Here is a 24,388-nt window from a genome sequence, read left to right on the forward strand (position 1 = left end):
TTTAATGCTAAAGCAAAGCCATTTGGACAGAATGTGACTATCGATAGCCAGTGAGGGTTGTGAAAGTATGATTTAGTCGTTATTTTGTTGTCAAACGGTCTTAGAACATCTTCGTAAAACCATGTAATGTTAACGTTACGTTAACGCTAACTGTGCGTTCACACCGCCGGCGTCGAGAGCGTCAAAAATCGCTCTTGCCGCTCTGTTCACGACGCTGCAGAGAAATTTGTGAGCGTTCAGACGCTCTGACGTAGATAGAATGCTTATTTTGTATTTAAAGCGGCCGCAAAGCTAACAAGCTTGTTGATCTCGTTCAGTCTAACCACAAGGAGAGTAACGTTATAAGTTAACATCATTAACTATTGTTGTGGACGAAATATTAGGATCCTTTACTTAAAATGAACAATCTCAGACACCTTGGTCTACGTATCATTTTTAATTTTTTTTTTTTTTGTCCCTGTACGCAAACAGGGACACATAATATATTAATACAAATGCGAAACAGCAATAATTAACCTGTCCTTTATTCTGCTTGGGAACTAATGTAGTCGGAGCTGCGTTCTCTGGAATCCTCTCAAGCGGTGGACTTCTACGTTCCGATTGGTTGCTGCCCAACCGCGTCATAGCTCATTACCATGAAGTTGCCTTGATTTCAACTCTCCTCGCCGCTGCTCGACGCCGGCTTATGTTGTGTTCACACCAAACGCGAATAGAGCGTCAAATTCGCGTCTAGCACGTCTAGTTTGCCGCTTGACCATTTTGAGATCATTCACGCGTGGAATTAACTTCACAACAGACGCAAATTCGCGTCATGGGGGGGCTTCTGCCAGCTGAGTTCACGCAGCATTTTCAACCGCCATTTTTAGTCGGATAATTTTCAAAATATTACTGTTACTGTGTCTTGCAATGTAGTTTTAAAAGTATTTCAGGCGAGAATGTAGTTGTTTTAAACTCAAATATGCTGTTTATTTATAATGACAGCGTCTATTTAAAAAAATGTGTTTCGCCGATCTCGGAGATGAGCTCCATGCGACCAGCGGGAGCTGCGTCATCATGAATCCGCCGTGAGCAACGCGCGTAAACGCGCCTTTGCATTGACTTAACATTGAAATCATTCGCGCCAGACACTCTATTCACGTTTGGTGTGAACACAGCATTACATTGAAAATGAATGACTTCCGGCCGCTTTGACGCTCTCGACGCCGGCGGTGTGAACGCACAGTAACTCCATTCTTTCAATACATTCCCCGCTGTCCTGAAAAAAAATAAGATAGGCCTAACTTTACATTATATTAATATTCGGGGCTGTGTGTGTGTGTGTGTGTGAGAGAGAGAGTGAGAGAGACGTATTTCTAGCGTCTCTAATGAGGTAGCCATGCCTAAATACTTTCAATGTGTTTTATATGGATATTAGAGCTTCTCAAAGTCTGGACCAAACGGCAAGCCCATAAGTTACCTCTGTATATGAGAAAAAAACTGGATCAAAACTATTTTTTCCCCATTGACTTACACTAACGTTACAGTCTGACATAATGTGGCTTTTTATATTTTTGTATGTTGTTACCACAGTGGTGGTTAACATTGCTGTTTTTCTTTTCTCTATTGTCTAGATAATGAAGTTGACGGAGAAGCAGTGGACTATGGATTGACAGAGAGGATTATTTCATGCCTCTTTGAAGGATCATTTATTTCAGGCGAGAATGTAGTTGTTTCAAACTCAAATCTGTTGTTTATTTATAAAGACAGCGTCTGTTTAAAAATGTGTTTCGCCGATCTCGTAGACGGTGAGCTCCACTCAATCAGCGGGAGCTCAGTCCTCATGTATCCGCAGAGAGCAGCCTCTCCTGGGATATACCTTCTGATATGTGCCGCTGGCTCTGATGTGTCTTTAGTGGTTAAACATAAAATATAATTCAGCTGCGGAGTAAATCTAGCAGGTTTCTTTGGTCTGTATTCAATTTATCTATATGTTAAAATGAAAGTAAAAAAGGCAAATTTATATAATATTTCGTTTCATTGTAATGGCTGCATATACACATATCCCTGAACTAAGTACATTTCTGCAGTTGTTATTATGCTTAAATGAAAACGAAAGGAGGCAGTGGTATTTGATATCATATTTCGTTTTATTGTAAATATACAGTAAGGAAAATTGGAGTAGCCAAGACGAGCTGACTGAAGTTATCAAGTACTCTGCTGTTTATAGATTTACCGGACTTGCGTCGTCGCGGACATCACACTCCCGAGAGGAATGCACAAAGTCTGAACCAACTACCGAGGATGCACGTCCAGAATCATCATACTTTTTTTTTTTTTTCAGCGGTACTTTGTTTTGAGAAACGCGCGCAGACCTATGTCACCAGTCTATTTGCCTAATCTACCCGGTACTTTACACCGCGGTGGAAACGCAGAAAGCAACAGGTCTGGGGGGAAAAAAGTTCCTGGGAAAAAAAGTTCCTGGTACAAATTTTCCGGGTAATTTCGGTGGAAACGCGGCATAAGTCGCACCGGTAGAACCATGGAAAATAACTCTATAATCTCATAGCAATATAATATAGCTGGTTACCACTGAAGAAGTTTTTTATCTGGATCTGAATTCACCTGGCTCTGGTAGTTTATCTAGTGTAACATTATGCATAATGTTACACTGTCTGTGTAGTCTGAATGCAGGGGTAGAAACTAAGTACATTTACTGCAGTACTGTACCTCAGACCAAATGTTGAGGTACTTTACTTGAGTCTTTTCTTTTCATGCCACTTTCTACTTTTACTCCACTACATTCATCTGTTCCAGCTTTAGTTACTAGTTACATGTAGTTTATAAAATCTGATGTTTGATTCTAAAGTAAACTAGCCGACAATACAACGGCTACAAGTCCAACTGGGATGATGAGATCATTAAACACAACACAACTGGTTGGATCCTTTACTCTTTCTTCAATGGTTTAATACTTTAACTACATTTTCCTGATGATACTTGCACACTTTTACTGAAGTAACATCTACTCTGTAACAGGTAACAGGACTTTAACTTGTATTGTTACAGTGTGGTTCATTTGCCAAAATTTTAAGACTGTTTTATTTTATCATAGTCATGCCATCCCATCATCAGCCTTCCCAGCAGTTTTCATCATTCCAAAATTTCCCAGAGATGTTCAGACAAAGTTGGACCAAAAACCGCCATGTAAAATTGAGAGATCCGATCACAACAAAATCATAAGAACATTGTATGAAACCATGGCCCTGATCAAAATGTAAGTTTTGCAACCCAACTGGATCACGGCATTTAAGTTATTAATACTATGTCTGATGTTACATTCCTCACCTTGTTTTGCATCGCTGTTACAGGTTTCCGACCAATGATGACTATGTGAAAGTGTGTAAGGCCCTGATTTTGAAATACCCTTTCTTAAAAGACAAAGAAGGCAATGGTTATGTGAGTTGACAGAATATTAATTGCCAACCTTTATTTATTATACCTAGAGTACTAATCCAGTCAAGATATTAACTACATCTCTGCATTTTGATGCACACATTGTTTTCCACCATGTATTTTCATGCTAGTGCTTTCAGTTTTCTGCAAGTGGTTTGTATGCTTATTTAATTGTTCTATTTTATATTCTTTTACATAGCATACCTGGCACATGTCTCTCAAACGTAAGTTCAAATATGAGCGGTGCCACTGGTAGATGATGAAGAGGTGAAAAGAATGAAACAGAAATTTGGTCATCACAAAAAGCCTTTACAACTGGAAGAAAACACAAGCAAACGAGCCAAGGCATCAAAGGTCAGAGCATCTTCTTTGGTTTGCTGTGTATCTATGTGTACATGTTTTACACACAAGCAGTGTGGACCAATGGTTAGCCCCTTAACCCAGAAGGGAATAGAATAGTCCCCCCGTAAAGTGCTTTAAGTAGCTATGTTAAAGTGCTATATAAAATGTAATAAATTATTATTAAGGGCTCATTTTTCATAAACCTTAAAAAGGGGAAAAGCAACTGTCAAATAAGCAAATGTTTGTCATCCCTCTCTGTCGTAGAAGGTGGATATTATTGGGGAGGATGATACCTCAGTAGCGAGCCATGTGAAAGTCCTGCAGGACCAGTACCGGAAGACAGCCAGATGCCCGAATTGTGGAGGAACGGATGATGAGGACATTTGCTTGGAGAAGGCGAGAGATTGCCAATGGGATGACTGTCAAAGAAGCCATTATCATATATCCATTCCTTAAGAGTCCATGCGGGGTTTGTCTACATTTATTTCCTTACATTTGTGTTGGGAGTTCATAGTAAATTACTAAAGGCTGTCTTTTTTAAATTTTAAAATCCTATGACAATGTTGTGACATGTTTCCATGTTGCAGCTATTTCAGGAAATGGGCCGGCTTCATGATGAAATGAATATCTGCCGAAGGTTCGAAGATGGCTTTAAGGTTCTAGTACCCAAAGTGCTTAGTTTGACTCAAAGAAAATCTCCCCTTGCATATCTGGCTTTGGAGGAAAGAGAGGCTGCCCTCACCGAAGATGTCCCTGGTAAGTGACTGACTGATCAGCCATGGTCACCCCTAGTGTTGTGGAGCCATTTAAGCTTAATATCTTTTCTATTTGTCTTCAGACAAGATAAGGTTGAACTAACCAAAATACAATGTACATTCACGTAATACACTTCTTTTTTTTTTTTACTTAATTTTCAGGGATTGATTTCAGAGCTGCAATCCTGCTGTTGCCGATCCTGTTCAGGGAGAAAAATGACATTCTCTTCATACTTGGCGAGGTGTGTAATTTATTTATATATATATATATATATATATATATATATTTTTTTTTTTTTTTTTTTTTTTTTACATCTCACCTGAAGAACACCCTGATTTTCATTCAGCGATATGTTCTAAAAATGTCTGAGGTTGATGATAAGCCTCTACCTGTTAGTGTGACCAGGGTAATCAACATTTTAGCTTGATCAACAACCACAATGCCTACACCATTCAGCTGTCCTAAATGCTCTCGAAGAGCCTTCACATTGATGAAGTTAATCCAGCACATCGGACTTGTTCATGCACATGAGCCACATTTTACCATAACGTGTGGCCTTAACAACTGTCAATCAACATTTTCTAAATATGAGTCCTTCTGACGACATATTTACAGGAAGCATAAAGACATTTATTTAAGACATTCCAGACGAGCCACTGCTCATGATATCCAGGAAACAGTAGTGGGCGAGGAGGAGCAGGGGCCCAGTGATTCTGTCAATCCTCCTGAACCTCCTGAGATGAATGAACTGTTAGTGCAGTTTAGAGAGAATCTTTTTGGCTTTATTCTGAAATCGAGGGAAAAAAACCACCTTCCTCAGACTGTTCAACAAAAAATACTGGATGACGTAAATTTTTTGTTTGACTTCTTTAAAGCAAACTATGATGCATTTCTAAAATATCATCTTGAAAAAAATGGCTTCAATGTGGAATCTTGTCCTGAACTTTATGAAGTTCTACAGTCTTCTGACTTTTTTTCAGAGGCATCAAAACTTGTTAGGTCTCCGCATATGTTGAAAAACTACTGCAAATCCAACCTTGAAATGACTGAACCTGTAGACTATGCACTGAGAGACCCAAGTGGTTGTAAAGTTGGAAGCTACTCTTATGTACCCATTTGTGATGTACTTCAGAAATACTGCTCTCATGAAGATGTTTGGGATTCTATGCAGAGAGAGCGAAACTGTGAAAGAGATGAACATGTTCTAACTGATTATAGAGATGGATTTTATTTCAGGAATCACAAGGTATTTGCAGATAATCCAGATGCTCTAAGGTTACACCTATATGAGGATGAATTCGAGGTGTGTATTCCGCTGGGTTCTAAACGCAACAAGCACAAACTTTGTGCATTCTACTACACTGTTGGAAACGTAGGTTCAAAGAACTGCTCACAGTTAAAACATATCCATCTTGCTTTGCTTGTCCGTTACGTTCATGTAAAAAAGTTTGGTTTAGATGTAATTTTGAAGCCATTACTTGATGACCTTAAGAAACTGTCATCAGAGGGACTTAATATCAGTGTTAATGGCATGGAGAAGCATGTTTTTGGAGCTGTAGCTGCAATATTGGGAGACAATCTGTCATCTCACATGATAGGTGGATTTGCCATGTCTTTTGGTGCTGGTCGAATCTGCAGATACTGCATGGCTACTCACTCTGAGATGAAAAAGAACTTCAGTGAATCTGATTTTGTTTTAAGAAATGTTGATGTACACCGATACCATTTAGAATGTGTAAAACAAAATCCAGAAAACAAAGGAATGTATGGAGTTCGTGGTGGATGTATATTTGACCAGTTAGATTACTTTGACGTCACAACATCTCTTCCTCCCGATGTCATGCATGATTTCTTGGAGGGTGTAGCACCGTTGGTATTGAGGCTTGTTGTATGTAAAGCTCATCAAGAAAAACATATAACCATACAAGAACTAAATGATGAACTAAGAAAGATGTCCATTGGACAAAATGATAAACAAATAAGCCTGTGGCTTTCTCAGAAAATATTTTACATGGATCCAGTGTTGTTGGATCTGCTTCACAGAAGTGGTGTTTATTCCGCCTACTTCCTTTCTTGATGGCACACAGGGTACCTGAAGGCTGCAGTTACTGGCAGATCTATTTATTGTGTCGTGAAATTGCTGACATTGTAATGGCACCAGTTGTAAAAAAAGAGTCCCTTCTTCTTCTTGACCAATTAGTTTCTGAGTTTTTGTGTGGCATGGAAAAAGAATTTGGAAATGTGATAACTCCAAAATGTCATTACTTGATCCATTATTCTCGTCTAATGTTGTCCTACGGTCCTTTACGGTCTTTGTGGTGCATGAGATTTGAAGGGAAACATCAGTATTTCAAACAGGTAGCTAGTTCCTCAAGGAACTTTATCAATGTTACATCAACTTTAAGCAGCCGCCATCAGTTTAGACAGTGTTGGGAATTTTCCTCAACTAATATGTTTGGGGAGTATGAGAGGGTTATGGGACGCAGTGTTAACACACTGTTACAGTCTCTTCCTTCAGCTCTTAGGCATTCCATAACTGTTAGTGAGCATTACAAACATGTCAAATTTCAGGACATTACACTCAACCGAGTAACAGAGGTTGTGATTAACAGTGTTAAATACTGTGTGGGAGATGTCTTTGTTGTGGGTCATTTGCTCTGTGAAAAAATACCTTTGTTTTTTCAAGTCAAATATGTTATAAACATACACACAGATTGGGCGTTATGTGGAAAACTATTAATTCCTCTTTCTTTCTGTCATCACTATTACGCCTACTTGGTGAAGTATGAACAGGACTGGACTGTCCTTGACCCTTTTGAGGTGATGGATTTTCATGCTTTGGATACATACTGTGTCGATGATAAACTGTTTGTTAGTATGCGGCATTTATGTTAAGCTGTGTTGGGAGGGTTGTAGAGCGTTGTGGATGAGCTCAACGCTTGTGTTTTTTAAATCCAGAACACATCAAGTGTCGTGTAGTTTATCCGTTAAGTGACTTTACTTTGGTGTGGTGTGCTAAAGTGTTTTGCTTGGTCTTTGATAATATTGCTGTTCTTATTAGTGATGTTCATGAAATTGAAAGAAGCAAAATATAAATGGGTCCATTGTATTTATTCCCTGCTATGCACCTATTCACTGATATTGCTGTTCATTTTGTTTTTGAAGTGGCAGTAAGTTTTCAGTTGGTCAGTGAAATGCTTCTTAAAAAATGTAATTCATTATTTTTAATGTTTTTTATATCAGACATGACATCCTAAACGTTGTGGCATTTTATTTTGGGATGTTACATTGTATGGTTGTGAGAGGAATTATTATTGAATCTGTGAATTAAACTGTTTTCCATTTTAAGGACTAAAGTAAATGTCTAAAATTCAGTTAGTTGTTGTTTGCCTTTATTTTCTTTCACTCCTTAAGGAATAAAAAGGAACTTTTTTGCCACCTAAAGGTACAAAATGGCTTTGTCACTGGGGTGGTACCTTAATGGGACAAAATTGTACCTTTTTCCAGAGGTACTTTATTGTACCTTTGTCTAAGGTACATTATTGATCCTCAAAGGTACAGTTTTGGCCCTTAGAAGGTCGAAACAAGTAAGGTACAAATTTGCTCCTCTGACTCGAGGTACAATAATGTACCTTTGAGGGTACCACCCCAGTGAAAAGCTTTTGTTCCTTAAAGGTACCGTTTTGTACTTTTTTTTCTGAGAGTGTGGAAGTGACCAACTGCTTCTCCTACAACTTATCTGATAAATATTCTGTAAATAAATATTGAAACATTATAAAATACAATAAAAAAAACAGTATTTTCAGCAGCATCAGAGTGAAGCACAGACTCCGGGGAAACCCTCCAGAAGAGGGAGGAGCCAAACACAAGCACGAGGCGGAGGCGACCAATGAGAGGAAGCCTCTCTGATGCTTTACATAGACACAGGTTTATGGGGATTTCGACACTTTTTATGAAAGCCCTATCGTTTGGTTTGAGACCCCAGTGTTTCATTAGCAGCTGAAGTCCTGTCCGAGGCTTTTTTGAGATGTGATATAAATCTGACCCGCAGTTAAAACTATGTTTTGAAACAATGCAGACAACAGCATCCAGAGCATGTACAGTAATTACTGGCTACAACAAAATGAGCAATTACATTAAAGTATAGTAATCGCTACTATAAGGTGAATAGTTCACTGAATGTACTGCAAATATAGTTCAGAATTTTGTATGTGATGTCATTATTCATCACTTGAACAGTATGAGAGTCTGACCTGAGGACTATTGATGCGTGGAGAAAACCTCCTGCTCTGACGGATCCAGACTTCCTCTTTCTCTTTCTCTGTGGATTTTCAGCCGTTGCTTCTCAATCATTCAGTGCATCTGCTCGATCTGAACTTGCTTTGAACACATCATTTAGAAACAAGTGTGAACAGTCTTAAGTGGTTGTGTGTAAGTTATGACAGTTGTAGTTGTTATCTTTTGCTGCTCATTCTTACCGTTTTCTAACACTCAAGTTCACAAGTGCATGTAATCTCTGTACAAGCCTATTACACAATAATGAGATTTACATGAATGATGACTGAGAATCTCTTTAACCACAACTTACATTTGATCATGTTCAGAAACAGCTAGTAACTGACTTTCTGCATGATTTCTATTTTTATCATACAACTACAGATATAGTTTCACCCTTTTCCCTCCAGCAGAATATGAGGAGTTATACTTTCCTTTAGCATTGTTCAAGGCACTTCCGGACAAGTTACACAAGTTACACAGCAGTCGTGAAAGACTCAATGAAATGCAATGACTGTATGAAAGCACCTTACAGAGCTCTGACATCTACAACATAAAAACAAAGACAACCGCCTCGGCCATATTGACTCCATATCCATAATATACACTTGACTAATGAATAAACTGACAAATAAACTACCAAATGAGTAAATGTATAAAGTGGTTTCAGACCACCGAATAACATGCAATGTGGATGGATTTGGATGGTCATAAAGATGACCAAATGTACTTTATTCATACTTGCTCTTAAAAAGATGCACCATAGTACTGTTATTGTGTCATTTCTTGAAGATGCTTACTGCTTGTAATCTGGATTACGTAGAAAAAATAAGTATTTGTAGATTATATGACATTTGAAAATACTCTGATCAAACTACAGTTACTTTTAATTGATTATGTGTCTCAAAAGTGTAATGCATTGAATTACGTTACTGTTTTCTGTCATATAATTTGGGATCAGTGACAGTCTACAATGGCTCCTCATTACACAGCTTGATGACCGTATACTGTAGTGTATAGCACTGTATCTCTGCTTTATATGAAAAGCTAAACCCTGGAAACTGTGTAGAATCTACATGTCTCTAAAATCAAATGTGAGGAGTTCTTGGTCAAAGCACGCTGTGTTTTCTGATGCTGGTTCTTGCTTTGTTGGACAGAACAGCACTAAACAGTCTCCGGTCATCACTTATTCTGACCACGGTGCATTTGATTTACGTTTGACTGCAACTGATTTAAAGGTTTAATCTGTCACAATATATACAAAGTACACTTTGATACTTTCATTATTCTAATCATAGTATTTCCAAACGGAGACACAGCTGTGGATTTATGATATAAATGTGGCTATAAATGAGTTAGAAACAGATTTATTATTATTTATTATTTATTTTATAAAAAACAGAGAAGGAAGAAAATTGAGTGGTTGGTGGTGAATCTCTGGAGACGGAGCTGATGAACTGAATTAAGTGAGGATCATCAGATCATCTGGACACCAGATTGAGGATCTCTGAGAGAATCAGATTCAGATTGATTCAGTGAATCAGATTCATCTGATCTGAGCTTCATCTGGACACCAGATTGAGGATCCCTGAGAGAAAAAGATTCAGATTCACACATCAGTCTGTTTCACAAATGATCATGTGATTCACTTTCAGTTTGATTCACTCACCCGTTTTCAGAGACGATCTGTGCCTCCCTCCAAAAACCTCTGACAACAGAAGTATAAAATACTATTACCTTCATCAAAGTATTCTCTATTCATTCAGAGAGATGTTAAGATAGTTGCAGTCAAAACGCATGATCTTCTGTTTTTAACAAGCATAATAAATCAATCATCACTCACCTGAGTTTTCTTCTCCGCAGCAAGAAACGGATCAAGAACATGATGAAAAGAACGATGATAAAAACAGCAAGAAACCACAACAGCTGATCTAAACAGCAATCAAATGATAAACCCCACATTAAAAGCATCTGATGTGCTGAATCAGTAAAAGCCAGAGTGTCTTTGGGTTGAGAATGTGTGTTGATTTGAGTTGATTATCAGTCAGCTGAACTCACGTGATTCTGGAGTTTGACTCGATTCACTGATGCTGGTCTCATTCCTCACTGAAAAACACAAGATTCACACAAGATTCAGTGAAAACCCCTTCAGCCCCAGACAGCAGCATGGTGTCGGTCCAGATCTGTGTCAGATCAGTGCAGACACTGCTGCTGTCTGGGGCTGGATCAGGGAAATGAGCAATAATTACAGAAGAAGAAACAGGATACAGGTGAGGAACATCATGAGGAGATTTCGGTGTGAGCTGCGCCTTTAAAGATCATCATCTGTCCTTCATAAACATCATCATCATCATGAGAGTTGAAGTGTTTCTCTCACCTCTGAAGAAGATCTCATGACTGGAATGAGACTGAAACGAGAGAAAGCAGCATTTATAATGTTAATGATGGATTAAATATGAAAACAGATGAATGCAGAGAGAGGTTGAGTTGATTTACTCCATCAGCAGAATCACAGATGATCTCATGCTTCAGATTCACGCAGTGAGACGTGACGAGACGATCAGAAGAGACAGAAACCACAGGAGCAATCAGTTTCTGAGGATCTGATGGATCTGCTATCAGACGCCCGTCCTGAACAAATCAGAACAGAACCGTAAGTAACATATCTGAGTGAATAATGATGTAGTCTGAGTTCAGAAACTCTCTCACCTGTAGATACCAGCTCTGCTCACAGTCAGGATTATTAGTTTGATTCATTATAACAGACAGAATCACAAACACAAACCCCACTGGAGTCTGAATCTCTGCACACGTCACGTTGATGATGACGTCCATGATTCAGTGCTGGAAATAAAAGAGTTTTTAATAGAACAAATATTAAACTATTAACTATTTGACAAGGATGTAACAATGTGCATTTAAAGCACTAAGAACTGAAGGAAAATGCATTACATTAAATAATTCACATATCATTCTATCTGAATTTGTACAATTTGAGTTACAGTGGAGAAAATGTAATATGTAGAGATTTAAATTATAGTTCCAGAGGGTGCTACTGTCACATTTAGTTTAGGATTCACTTCAGTCAAACACACATTTCAGAGGTGTGTCTCTTTTAATGAATGTTTGTAATAATGGCAAGGCAGATTCTCATAGGAATTTATGTTTTTTGATGCATACAGAATGATTTAAAAATAAACAGAAATGAAGTTCAGTCCTCATTTACATATCACCAGCAAAATAAATAAAATGTTTTGTGTTTCACAGAGGAAAGAAAGTCATGTATGGAATGACATGAGGGATATTTTCTATAATCTGGTAAAACGATATATAAAACGTTTTTATAAATTAATTGCAATCTGGTTCCTTAGAACAAGAGGCAAAGAAACAATCTAACAAACTGCAGTTCTTTCGTGTGTGTGTGTGTGTGTGTGTGTGTGTGTGTTTCAAGTGCTCTCCCCATTGTTGTTTAATAATGAATCAAACACTATTTCATTTATTGTGCTTAATAGATAAAACTGTACTTATGGAAGAGAGAGATAGATATAGATAGATAGATAGATAGATAGATACTACAATTTGTATAAAGTTAGACTTAAGTTATGTTCTTGTGTTTTAAATAAAAATAAGCAAGGTTTAAACAGTGTTCACTTAAATTATCAGCATTCAGTCTGTACACAAACTGCACGGGCAGCCATCGTTCGGCGTTGTGTGCTCGTGTCTCTCTCTCTTGTGTTGCATCATGTGCTGTATAAAGGAAGAATGTGTCTTTACCCGAGAAGAGAAGTATGGGACGATATCGGCCTACGAATCAAGCACCCGTTCACCCTCCACACTCCTTATAGCCTATTAAAATACACATAGCACACACGTCTCTTAAAAACTTCTCTTTTCCTCTTTAATTCATTCAACCTGTACTGATAAACAGATCTTATTTTATTATTATTCTCTTTGTTGGGTCGGTTTCATCATATTCTAGGTAACTAATGTTTATTGCTGTCGTTCAGTTTTACACTGATGTGTAACCCCCACAAACTCTCTACCCAGGGTTTACAGGTTCTCTATTGGACTAAATACTTTCAGTGGGACATATCCAAGAAAACACTCAAATACCCAAAACTCCTTGAATAATAGTTTTATTATTTTACAATCATAATATTAAAACCCAGGGGCAGCAGGTTAATGCAGTCATAACAGGTTAAAGTGAATTAAGAAGCAATGAATGATTTCAAAGATGTTAACCTCTAGCATAAAGTAACAACCAACAGGATCTACTCAGCACAAGAATTCAGTAGTCAGTCAATACATGCATTAAATATATTCACGTGATCACCTCTCACACATAAGTTCATTACACTGCAAAACCTAATGGTCATAAATACCACACCAATAAATGCATATCAAATATTAAATCACCGCAAACCGTCAATCATACTCGTGCTAAATATCTAGCCGTCCTCAACTGTATAGGAGGCGTATGGAAAAGGATAACCTGCCCACCCCCTTACACACGTATGGAAGGCCAAAAGGGTCAAATTCACGTGAATTTTAACGCGTCAACAACACGTTAAATACGTGTATTTCACGCGTAAACAACACGTATTTAACACGTTAAATACGTGTTGTTTACGTGTTAAAAATCAGTGTGTATTTAACGTGTATTTCACGTGTTAAATACACGTGAAGTACGCGTTAAAAATCAGTTTGAACGGGTCAATGTCATTGGCTGCTGAGGACTTGGGTAAAATCACTTCTGTGAGCTTAGAGGGGTGTACCATTCACAGACAGGCAACCATCATTTAACATGCTATAGATCAGCTTATTCAGCCTTATTATTTTGTCTTTTTTTGTATAGACTATAGAAATAATATAATTTAATTGCAGTTTTATGAAATATTTATTTTTTAATAAATATTAATTAACATTTTGTGGTGATAGTATAATGTTTATAAAAGTTACAGTATTTTGTAATAAAACAGGACTTTTTGTTTAGCTTTTGACTCGCCAAAATATACTATTTAAATACTGTTGCTTTCTGAGTGCCATACACAAAAATACCAACTCATAACTCCACGAATATAGCAAGGAGAGTCAAAAGTTATAGTCTGATTCTACTGTGACGATCCAAGGGGCTGTAGTATTTTATTTTGTCCAGCAGGTGTCATGGGGTAACACTTTTTGTGTCTTTAGGTTAAGTGCTGTGATGCAGGTGTGGAAAATTGATTGTGATTAACCATGCTGCTTATAAGATGCTGGCTTTCTTACCCTTTGGAGGGAAGGAGATTGGGGCTTGGTCTTTGCTGGTCTTGCTGTTTGGTGGTCAGCCGGACTTTCTCACGCTCTCAGTCCAAGGCTTGATGTTGTGTTTTTGTATCTTTATATATTTTTTTATGTTTCACCTCAATGTGGTTATGGCTGTTTTCTGATTAAAACACATATTTGTGCAAATTTTATTATGTTGTATGGACTCCCTATTCATGTTGCTACTCCTTGATCCAAGGGGTTGTAACACTACGTTCTGTCAAAATCTTTAATAGAGCTCTCCAACTGATTCATGGGTTTAGGTATTTTTTACATATAAAAGATCGTTTTTTTTTGGACTCATTTCAATCTGGAGAATCGGCTGTAAATAATGATATGCCATTTTCACAATCAGAGCATGTTTCATGAAGTTATAAAGGTAAAACCATGAGAATATTGTAGCATGTGTGCATTTGGAGTTTTTTTCTTGTTTTGTTATAATTCGATGACGGATATCTTCAAATCTAAATGACAGATTATTGTATAATTGGGCTCATTTTAATCGAAAGAATTTTAAATTTTCCAATATTATTAAAATAACTAAATTACTAGTAACTACTTACTGCTCAACTCTGACTTTCAGTAAATAAAAAATATATATTTGCACATTCTCCTGCTGAGAAATAACTGACAAAATGTAAGAAAAAATATAGTGTTCAAGATAAATTATTTATATCCATCTTATTTGATATTCAATATCTGCGGACATACATACGTTTAGTTAAAGTATCGGTTTCAAATGTTTTGTGGTAGTAGTAAGTTAGCATCGAGCATTAACATTTGTGTGGGGGAAATAGTTACAATGGAGGTAAGCAATCAATTCAGGTTTAAGATATACAAACCATTGAAATCAATATCTGTCTTTAGAAAACAATCATCTTAGGAATCAACAGCTTTTATTGTGCTTACATTTACAGCTATCGCCAAGCAGGTGGCGCTTATTGAAACCTCTTTTTTGTTCAGCAATTCTGCACTTTTTGTTCAGCGATTATGCACTCAGACAATCAGTAATTAGGTACACAGGTGATGTTATAAGACATAAGCATTTAAGACTTTCAGGATTAGAATGAAAACTTGTACTAGGGTCAGGACAACAGAAGTATTCTACTGCTACCACCTTCAACAACCCCCCCCCACCCAACACATCAATATTACTAATCATATTTTTCAAACTGCTGAATTAAAATCAATTAAAAATAGAAATCATTTGAAAGCTTAGAGTCTGAGCATTACAATGCATATATCATGTTGATCAAATCCAAAATAGTGCTGAGAAAAAAAAACAATAATCATCATTTTGCCATGTACTCTAATATTTATAAAAATATCACACAACTTGGATACACATATGTCATCTGAAAGGTCTCATGAAGTAGAATAAAACAACAGGGCTCTAGGCTCATTTTTTTCACTTGTTACACTAGTGCGCCTAACTTTTTTCTTTCAAGTCCACTTTTTTTTTTTTTTTTTTTTTTTTTTTTTTTTAAAAATCGCTGTCCATATAAACAATATTGACTTGTAGCCTAAAAGATTAACTAACAATCTGGTCAACATAATGTATTTGAAGTACATTTCTACAAGAAAGGTAACTTACTGTAAAACTTTTGGTGCTTAAAGTGTTTCACTGAGGTGAAATTTAAACCTAAAACATCTCAATATATATGAAATAAAAAGAAAATCTAAATTAAGGTTTTAAGGGCTTCAAACTGAACATATAATGGCTCAATGTCTTATGGACTATCCTCCACTGCAGTCACATGCCCCTCAGATGGACAACTCCTGTAGTTTGGCCTTCTTGATCTTTGGCCTTGGCTAATCCAGCTGGCCACACTCTCTCTAGCATCAAAATCTTCCAGACTTGGCCCTCTACACTGATTCTTATCAGATCTTCCACTGTGTCTGAAAAAAATGGGACAAATCAGACAAACCTGTCTGATTTGAACAGGTGAACAGTCCCTAAACAGCTTACACTTATTGTATCAGCTATTAAAATAGTTCAGTTTTATATGCAATAGCAAAGTGATTATATTTTGTTAATATAATATTTTTTTTAAGTTAAGTTAGAAAAGCGTTTGGAGCATTTTATGATTGTTAAATATAAGTTTTAGTTTTTTTTTTTTTAAGTAACGACCAAGCTGCCAGCGGCAGACAGTGAGCCTATATGTTTGATCAATTTAGCCTTCTCAAATCAACACGACTTGCCTAAAATAAAATCTATAGATATAAAACAGTTGAAGCATATGACAGTGTTTGTTAGACCCAGATAAATGTAAGCTATCCAATCATTTGTGAGGAGATGCTTCAGGACAGGGAGACGGCAGCATGATCACTTGCAATTTTTTCCTTGGATATGCCATCATTTTTGCTCATAAAAGGTAAAAGTAGTACATTATTGTACACACAATATCAACAAAACAGTTGCTCGTTCTGCCGTGTTGTCTTTAATAGGAGTACAAAAATTAACCGAAACTCAGTGAAAACATACACACACACATATATATATATATATATATATACATATATATATATATATATATATATATATATATATATATATATATATATATATATATATATATATATATATATATATATATATATATAGCTTTAAATAACTACTTAACAAAATAAAAAAAATAAAAAACAAAAACTCTTTCATTATAACTATAACCCATAAAGATGTACTTATCTCTAAAAGCGCTTCTAATGAGGAGATGACGAGTCGGGATTGCAACTGTCATGATCCCAGTTCTTTCTCTTTTCTATCTCGGTCTCAATCTGCTGGTTCTTTCTTTTCCTTTGCGCTCACTTATCTCTACTATCATCATCATCATCTTCAGCTGTTCCTCGTTCTCTTCCGCTCACCTGCTCTCTATCTCCGATCATAGGCTCTCTATTTCTAGCTCTGTCTCTTTCCATTCCCTGTTAGATTATTACTAACCACTTTGGATGTTTCTGACGTTTTTGTGCTTTTTCTACAGACCATTAGTCCTTTCCTGTCTAGCCTTGTCAAGTCGTTTGGAGAGTTTTGTATGGACTGTTTGCTGCCTGTCTTGTTCTCCCCCAGTTATCTGCCGTGAGGAGTAACGAGGGGTCCGCCGCCTCACCTGTAACCTGTCTCGCTGATCACAGGCTTCCCAGACCAGACACCTAAAGACACAAAAATTGTTACCCCCGTGACACCTGCTGGGCAAAATAAAATACTACAGCCCCTTGGATCGTCACAGTAGAATCAGACTATAACTTTTGACTCTCCTTGCTATATTCGTGGAGTTATGAGTTGGTATTTTTGTGTATGGCACTCAGAAAGCAACAGTATTTAATCAGTCAAGAGCTAAACAAAAAGTCCTGTTTCATTACAAAATACTGTAACTTTTATAAACATTATACTATCACCACAAAATTAATATTAAAAAATAAATATTTCATAAAACTGCAATTTAAATATATTATTTCTATAGTCTATACAAAAAAAGACTAAATAATAAGGCCGAATAAGCTGATCTATAGGTTGCCTGTCTGTGAATGGTACACCCCTCTAAGCTCACAGAAGTGGTTTGACCCAAGTCCTCAGCAGCCAATGACATTGACCCGTTCAAACTGATTTTTAACACTTACTTCACGTGTACTTCGCGTGTATTTAACACGTGAAATACACGTTAAATACGCGCTGATTTTTAACACGTAAACAACACTGTTTACGCGTGAAATACACGTATTTAACGTGTTGTTGACGCGTTAAAATTCACGTGAATTTGACCCTTTTGGCCTTCCATACACACTCACTCACTCTACACACACACACAGCGCCGGGGGACCATTGGGTTCCTACATTCATCAGGGCCTCCCCGGTAAACACAGCAGGAACAGACATTAACATCCAATACAATAAAAAAAGCAAAATGTACTGCTGGCTTTCTTACCCGCTACCGGACCTGGGTTCCGCGTTCAGTGAACTCAACGGCGGCCGCCAAACGTAAACGGGGAAACCCCCAGCAAAATATCCCTCCCGATCGATTCGCACGGGTCGCACAACAATCCTGAACCCACGTCCCGGCACGGCAGATTTGGCAAGGAACTCAACAACAACAAACACATCACACATTTATAATGCTTCCCTCTAATTACTAATGCCACACATGTGTTCCTCTTCCCCGGCGCGTCACGAGGAACACAGAGGACGCTCTCAGTAACCACTCCCCTTCTTTAGGCATGAGCAGCTTACAGATGCACTTAAAGACTCGTCTTTAAAACAGCGACAACGATCACGAACACGCATTTAGCAGTTCTACGTTTATTAGATTAAAAAGAAATCTTTAATTTCTATTTCTGTTATTTTGTCCCTGTGATACAGCTCATTCTGTAACTCGTTGTATCGCTGACGCTATATTCTCCGGAAGACTTTAAAAGCACAGCGTGATCCGTCCTAATCATACAATCATTAAACTACAAAACACCGCTTCACTGTCAGCTGATCAAACTTATTTTGAAAATGTTCTCCATACCTTAATTCTCCTCCTCTGGTCTGTGTAAGAGCAGGACTCCTGTCCTAGCTCGAGACATTTATAAAAGCGGCGAGTAGAAATGTGTGACGTAATTGCACTTGATGACAACATCTGCGTGCATCGCTGACTTCTGAATCCAGCATTCCGGGATTTAAAGACTCCACGCGCACGCGCCCGCGGCAGCCTCTGTTCAGATCAGCATGTTGTTCAATGTGAGAGGTGCACTTGTAGTTTCTTCTTCTTCGGTCCTGGAGACGAGTATATGCCCATTTAGAAGAATCAGCCACGTTCATCTATTTGTAGGTCATCAACCTTCATTTCCTACTCACAAACTTTATAAATTCATTATAAATCCATTTTCTCCCAGTAAAGTTAATCCTGATGAGGTTTTCCCATAAGAGTTTCTGTCGTTCAGGAGCATCCGGGTCACTGGATCATCTGGACTGAAGCTGATAGATAACATCTCTAAAAAATCAGGAAATATGGAGTAGTGATGTAAAACCAAACTTCCACAAGATCAAGAACACAACTAAAAATGTCTCTAAACATCTGTCAGTAAAACATAACTAATATATTTCTCAGCTCATTGTAATAGGGCTGAATCGTTTATAATAATATTCAGAGAAACTAAATTAACACTTTCAGAGCATTATTTCAATTTTAATGATGAAACACTAAGACAATCTAAACGGGTTCTTATCACTTAAACGGTGTAACATACAGTTTCTTCTTACCAGGAAGTGTTTCAAGTCCTGTCACCATCTTTACTGAAACTGATCACAGTAAGCACATGAAGATGGTTTCTAGAAGAAGAAAAAAATGCATTCAAAACATAATCTCAATATGTGACAGGATTTATAATATCTAAAGAGAAACACGTATAACACAGAGGTGCAGTGAGTATAGTCTCACCACGAGCCCAGGTACTGTTCGGATTTACTTTCACTTTCGATTTCAAGCGCTTAAAACTCTGCGCTGGCAGTGACGTCATCAAATCGTCATCGCCATCACGTGACAGGAAGCGAGCGAATCCTGGGCTTTCTTTCCTGACAAACGTCACTGGTAATGCTGCGTTACTGAGCAAGACTTTACAGCAGTTAAACTCACAGCCAGAGACACATTCAGAAGAGGACTGAGAGTAAACTGTGATTACATCCACAGCTCACTGAACAAGAGAAACACACGTTATACAGCACAAGAACAGCAGACACGAGTGTTTGGCGTCACCTGCTGGACGTCAGCCTCCATCACACCACAGCCTCAGTGTCAAGTGTTTTATTATAGTCAGACATGTGCTGCAGTTCCTCTGTCTAGGACTTTATATGCCTTAGAAATAAAACCGCTCTACCGATAAACTAGATTTTATAATTTGACCCTCTTTAGTTAGACTTATCACAGATTTGATTGATTTTTAACCTCACAGGAATCACTAGTTCTGTTCACTCCCTACATAGACAGTTTTCTACGATGCTGACTATTCAGACAGATCACTGGGCTTCAGAGCTGAAGATCTGTGAATCAATGCCTGAGATCCTGCTGAAAACACATTAAACATCCTGCTCAACAAGAGATTTCAGAATAACAATGGGTTAAAATCACATCTTTTGCACAGTTTTTCTTTTTATTACATCAGAAGGTGCCTTATATTTACACAGAATACAGAACCATTATCAGTAAACTTTAATCAGAGGTGTTGTACTGATCTGAACACAAGATCAACTTGATTCTTCTGATTCTTTCTGAGACCTGCTTGATTCAGTGAATCAGATTCATCAGAGCTGAAATAGTATAAAGCATAGTATTTTTTAAAGAGTATGCTTAAAGTCCCCGGATGGTCTACTATTTCAGGTTGATTTTTGAAGTGTGGATCCGTGCACACTTTAATGGCTAAAATTACCCACAATCCATTGCTCTTTAGTGAAGGATTCATTCCAGAACTACAAACGTGTATTAAACGCATTATATAAACTACAATGTGGCAGATGTGCACCATTACGGTCAGTTAGAAAGGTTTACAAAAGGGGTTTGAGTTATTAATAATCAACATTTAACCTAATTTATTTATTGTTATCCCTGTTATATTTCATCTGCAACAGCAATGTGAACTTTTATAAACATCCATTTGGTCGTTAACTGTTAAATGCATCATTATGCAGCAAATATGAGCAGAGTTCTCCGCATGAAAGACCAGCTACTTCTCTTCTCTCCAGAAGCGTAGGAAAGTAAATGAAATCAGATGTGGAGGAGATGATTGACAGGTCAGTTTAGAGTGATAGGTGCGTGTAACAGATGGACAGAGCGCTCCTTTAACGACACAATTGTGTGACGTGATAGTCTGTCTAAAGCTTGCTTTGTTCCAGTTCTCTTTGTCTTGTAGTTTCTTCTCATATTCTCATCTCCCTTATTTGTCATTTAACATGATCTACACGTCCTAGTGAGACGTACTGGTGTCATTAGCAGTGATCATGTCATCTACCATCTTCAGCAACTGCTCTACTTGAACTCGATCATGCATGTCTTTATTGTTGAAGTCGTGATATCTTCCTCCGCAGTGTCTCAGGATTTCTTTGAGATCCTCACCAGCTTCACTGATATACTGCGCAAGAGAGCAGGTCAGTTCATCAGCGTGAGTGAAGAGGATGATTGTGCGTTTATTTGCTTCTTCTCCGAATAAGGCTCTGATCTTTTCCACTGACAGTACATCCTGCTTGGTAACTGGAGCCAGTCTAATGACCAGGAGGATGGCGTGAGGTCCTGGTGCAGTCATGTTTATACATGTACTGATCTCTTGTCTCAGACTCTCTTCTGTAACACTAAACAGTCCTGGAGTATCTACCAGAGTAACTTCTCTCCCAGCCACCTCTCCAGTCTCTCTCCAGCAGCCTGTATGAACAGATGACTCTCCCCTGGAGGTTACGAATGCTTCTCTGCCCAGGATGAGGTTTCCAGAGGAGCTTTTACCTGCTCCAGTCTGTCCCACCAGCACCATGCTCAAAGACACTGGAAACACAGAGAATGAGCTCATCTGCATGGTCAAATTTATTAAGAGACCATGAAGCAAACAAACATGTATATTATGAACATTCATAGCCTACTCACCATTAGGAGGTTCTAATTCAAAGCTTCTCCTTTTACCTATTAGGAGAGAGAGAGTAGTGAACAGTCAACAGAGAAACTGTTGACGGGTATCCTATGTACAGAAATGTTATATTCCAATATAATTACTGTTCCCCTCACTTCTGAAAAGATGGCTATGCCCCTGCACACACTTATTTGAACTTATTTCAAACACTTATTTGAACCCATCCTCATTTTCTCTCAGACTATTTCAATCTGAAGTGAAGATAAGCTTATCTCATCTTACTTGTCATGAAATAGCTGACAATACTAAAGTAAACACTGAAAGAAAGCTCTTATCGAGGTATAGGCTGTTTTCAGTTTGGGTGCACTTTACATTACGAGTGCAAATCGAAAGTAAAACTGTACCAAAACATAAAACATATAAAATAGTGCCTATATGCATAGTGACACAACTAGGCTATGTAGATGAATGTATTTCTGCTCAAATGGTTTCTAGAGATAGAGAGTTACCTGCTGTCCCTGCTGTGGTGCTCGTGCTCGTCATGATTCCGGTTTAAAGCAGGTCCGCGCTGCTCGAATCTCTCCAATGCGTGACTTTCAGTTTTGATATTTACGCGAGGGATGGGGTGACGAAAAAACTTGTGTTACAGTGTATTGTGAGTGACTGTCAAAACATTTAAGTGAATAGAATGTAATTATGCCTTCTTCCTATTTGTTTAACAAAACATGTGTCTCTTTAGATCTCCGGCTCAGACCTGGAGCAGCAGTTTTACTCCCTGTTGTTCCTGATGAGTCCTGTTAGTGTCCACTAGAGGTCGCTAGAGGAAATTCATTCACATTCACGTCATTTATGTGATTGGGGTTGAGGCTGTGAGTTCAGAAACCTGTATTGTCGATCAGCAGTTACATTCGTTCAATTTCTCTCAATGTCAGAAGCTCAGTGAAATATGTAAGTAAACTCAGGTCATGTAATCCTGGTGCTGTTTCTCTGTAACTTTACATAGTTATACTGTATAATCCCCCTTTTTCTTTTCACATTATTTTGGTTAAACAGCTTTGTCTTATGTCTACACATTTGTGTGCTGTTTAGCACAGATACCATCAAGCTAGCGGCTAACTTAGGAAGCAGCAAGTTAAAATTTGCACCCTTGGTGAGCGGAGCGAGGTGTGTATTTTTATTTTAGTTCCATGTTTAAGAGACAGAATTCTTTAATGATGTAAAATGTCTACATTGACTGTTTCTGGAAATTGTTTTGTTGTGCTACGTGTACCAGGAAAGTTTAATGTGTTAACTGAGCAAATTATTGTTTATGTGTTGTTATTCTAAATGGCTTTTTAATGTAATTTAATGTGTATTGCATATATACAAATGCATAATGATGCACTGTAAAAGGTGTAAAGGATTATTAACCAGCTATTTGTGTGTTTACTTTTAGTTTCACGGTGCTTATGCTGGTTCCAGAAGAATAAAAACAAAGATTGCACCCGTTAGAGACTCTCTGCCTCATGTTATAGAAGCCAAGGACTGCGACAAGTCCAGTAGAGGAGGCTGTACAGCACGAGTCATCAGAACTCACGGGTCCAGATGCAATTTCTATAGTAATAGTTCTTATTTGATGAAAACATTCTTCCTGGTTTTAACATTAGACCAATGCTTTTACTTTAAAATAGGTTAACCTTTACGATTTTGATTTTTTTTAAGTCCTTGTTGAAAAAAAAAAAATTTATTTTATTTTAATAAGTCACTCACACTTACTTCAGTAGCCTTAATCCTTGAATATGTATTTTATGTTGTCAATATTAACTTCTGGCTTTGCTATATCAATTGAAACATGCGTTTAGGAATACAAGAATCTAATTGGATTGAAATGTTTTGGAAAGTTTCTTGCCATAAGACTCGTTATCAATTCAAATAGACGTAGAATGTCTAAACTTTTACAACATTACACATTGCTAGATCAGGTTAAAACTGTTTAAAAGTTATTTTCAAAACACAATAAACATTCTTATGACTGTTTAACTGAGAACAACAGGTTTGGTTGGAAATGAACCCGTTCTGCATGATGTCAAGAAAGTCTTGCAGAATACTGTATATTACACCAGCAGAGAGGAAAAAATTATTGTTATTATTATTATTCACTTTGACAGCGAATAACTTTACATCTGAGGAGTTTAAAGACTCCATTTGTCCATTAATTATTTCTAAAGAAACACGGAAATGTATAAAGGCTCCATTACCTTGTATCTTACATTATGGTCCCGTAGAAGCAGTTTGTGTAAAAAATAGGCTAACGATTGCGTCATAACCTTGACTCTCTGTCGCACAGTAGATAAATTACCGTACGGACGGGAGGAGAAGCTCGCAGGCAATCTTTTACTGTCTATGAGGCTATCGGGGGGACGTGGAGGTATAAAGTCAAGGGAGATAATTAATCAGAATACTGACCAACATTTGCTTCTGTTCACGCGCCCCTTCTCTGCAAGATTCGGAGGGTGATTCAGATTTCTCTTGGCACAGCGATTAGAAGACGTACAGGTTGCTCACGTGACATCTACGTCATCAAGCTCAGTTTGAGTCTGCGCAGTACGCTCGACCCCCAGGAAGTGCGTGCTTCTAATGGACTTCACTTGTCTCCGTTGAATCACTGTCTCCATTTCTTTTTCTGTCTATGATTAAAACAGGTGTGAAAACAGAT

The 24,388-nt window shown here is 37.7% G+C and overlaps 1 protein-coding gene and 2 long non-coding RNA genes across 3 annotated transcripts; 2 read left to right on the forward strand and 1 right to left on the reverse strand.

The window, feature by feature from the left end:
• The first annotated feature begins 3,095 nt into the window (after positions 1-3,095).
• On the forward strand, positions 3,096-3,672 carry LOC127952243 (uncharacterized). Its single transcript, XR_008152871.1, has 3 exons — positions 3,096-3,253; positions 3,348-3,435; positions 3,632-3,672. It is a non-coding gene; the product is annotated as an uncharacterized LOC127952243 (long non-coding RNA).
• A 16,546-nt stretch (positions 3,673-20,218) lies between these two features.
• Positions 20,219-22,463, reverse strand: LOC127952214 (GTPase IMAP family member 9). The gene is made up of 3 exons (XM_052550628.1): positions 22,203-22,463; positions 21,711-21,746; positions 20,219-21,611 (listed from the first exon to the last, which is right to left on the reverse strand). Exons 1-3 carry the CDS (start codon positions 22,234-22,236, stop codon positions 21,043-21,045), a joined length of 639 nt encoding a protein of 212 aa, XP_052406588.1. The 5' UTR covers positions 22,237-22,463; the 3' UTR covers positions 20,219-21,042.
• Positions 22,464-22,503: 40 nt separating this feature from the next.
• On the forward strand, positions 22,504-23,712 carry LOC127952247 (uncharacterized). The gene is made up of 3 exons (XR_008152875.1): positions 22,504-22,641; positions 22,788-22,857; positions 23,129-23,712. It is a non-coding gene; the product is annotated as an uncharacterized LOC127952247 (long non-coding RNA).
• Positions 23,713-24,388: the final 676 nt, after the last annotated feature.

The sequence above is a fragment of the Carassius gibelio genome, chromosome B3 (genome assembly GCF_023724105.1).
Source record: "Carassius gibelio isolate Cgi1373 ecotype wild population from Czech Republic chromosome B3, carGib1.2-hapl.c, whole genome shotgun sequence".
Classification (NCBI taxonomy): Eukaryota; Metazoa; Chordata; class Actinopteri; order Cypriniformes; family Cyprinidae; genus Carassius; species Carassius gibelio.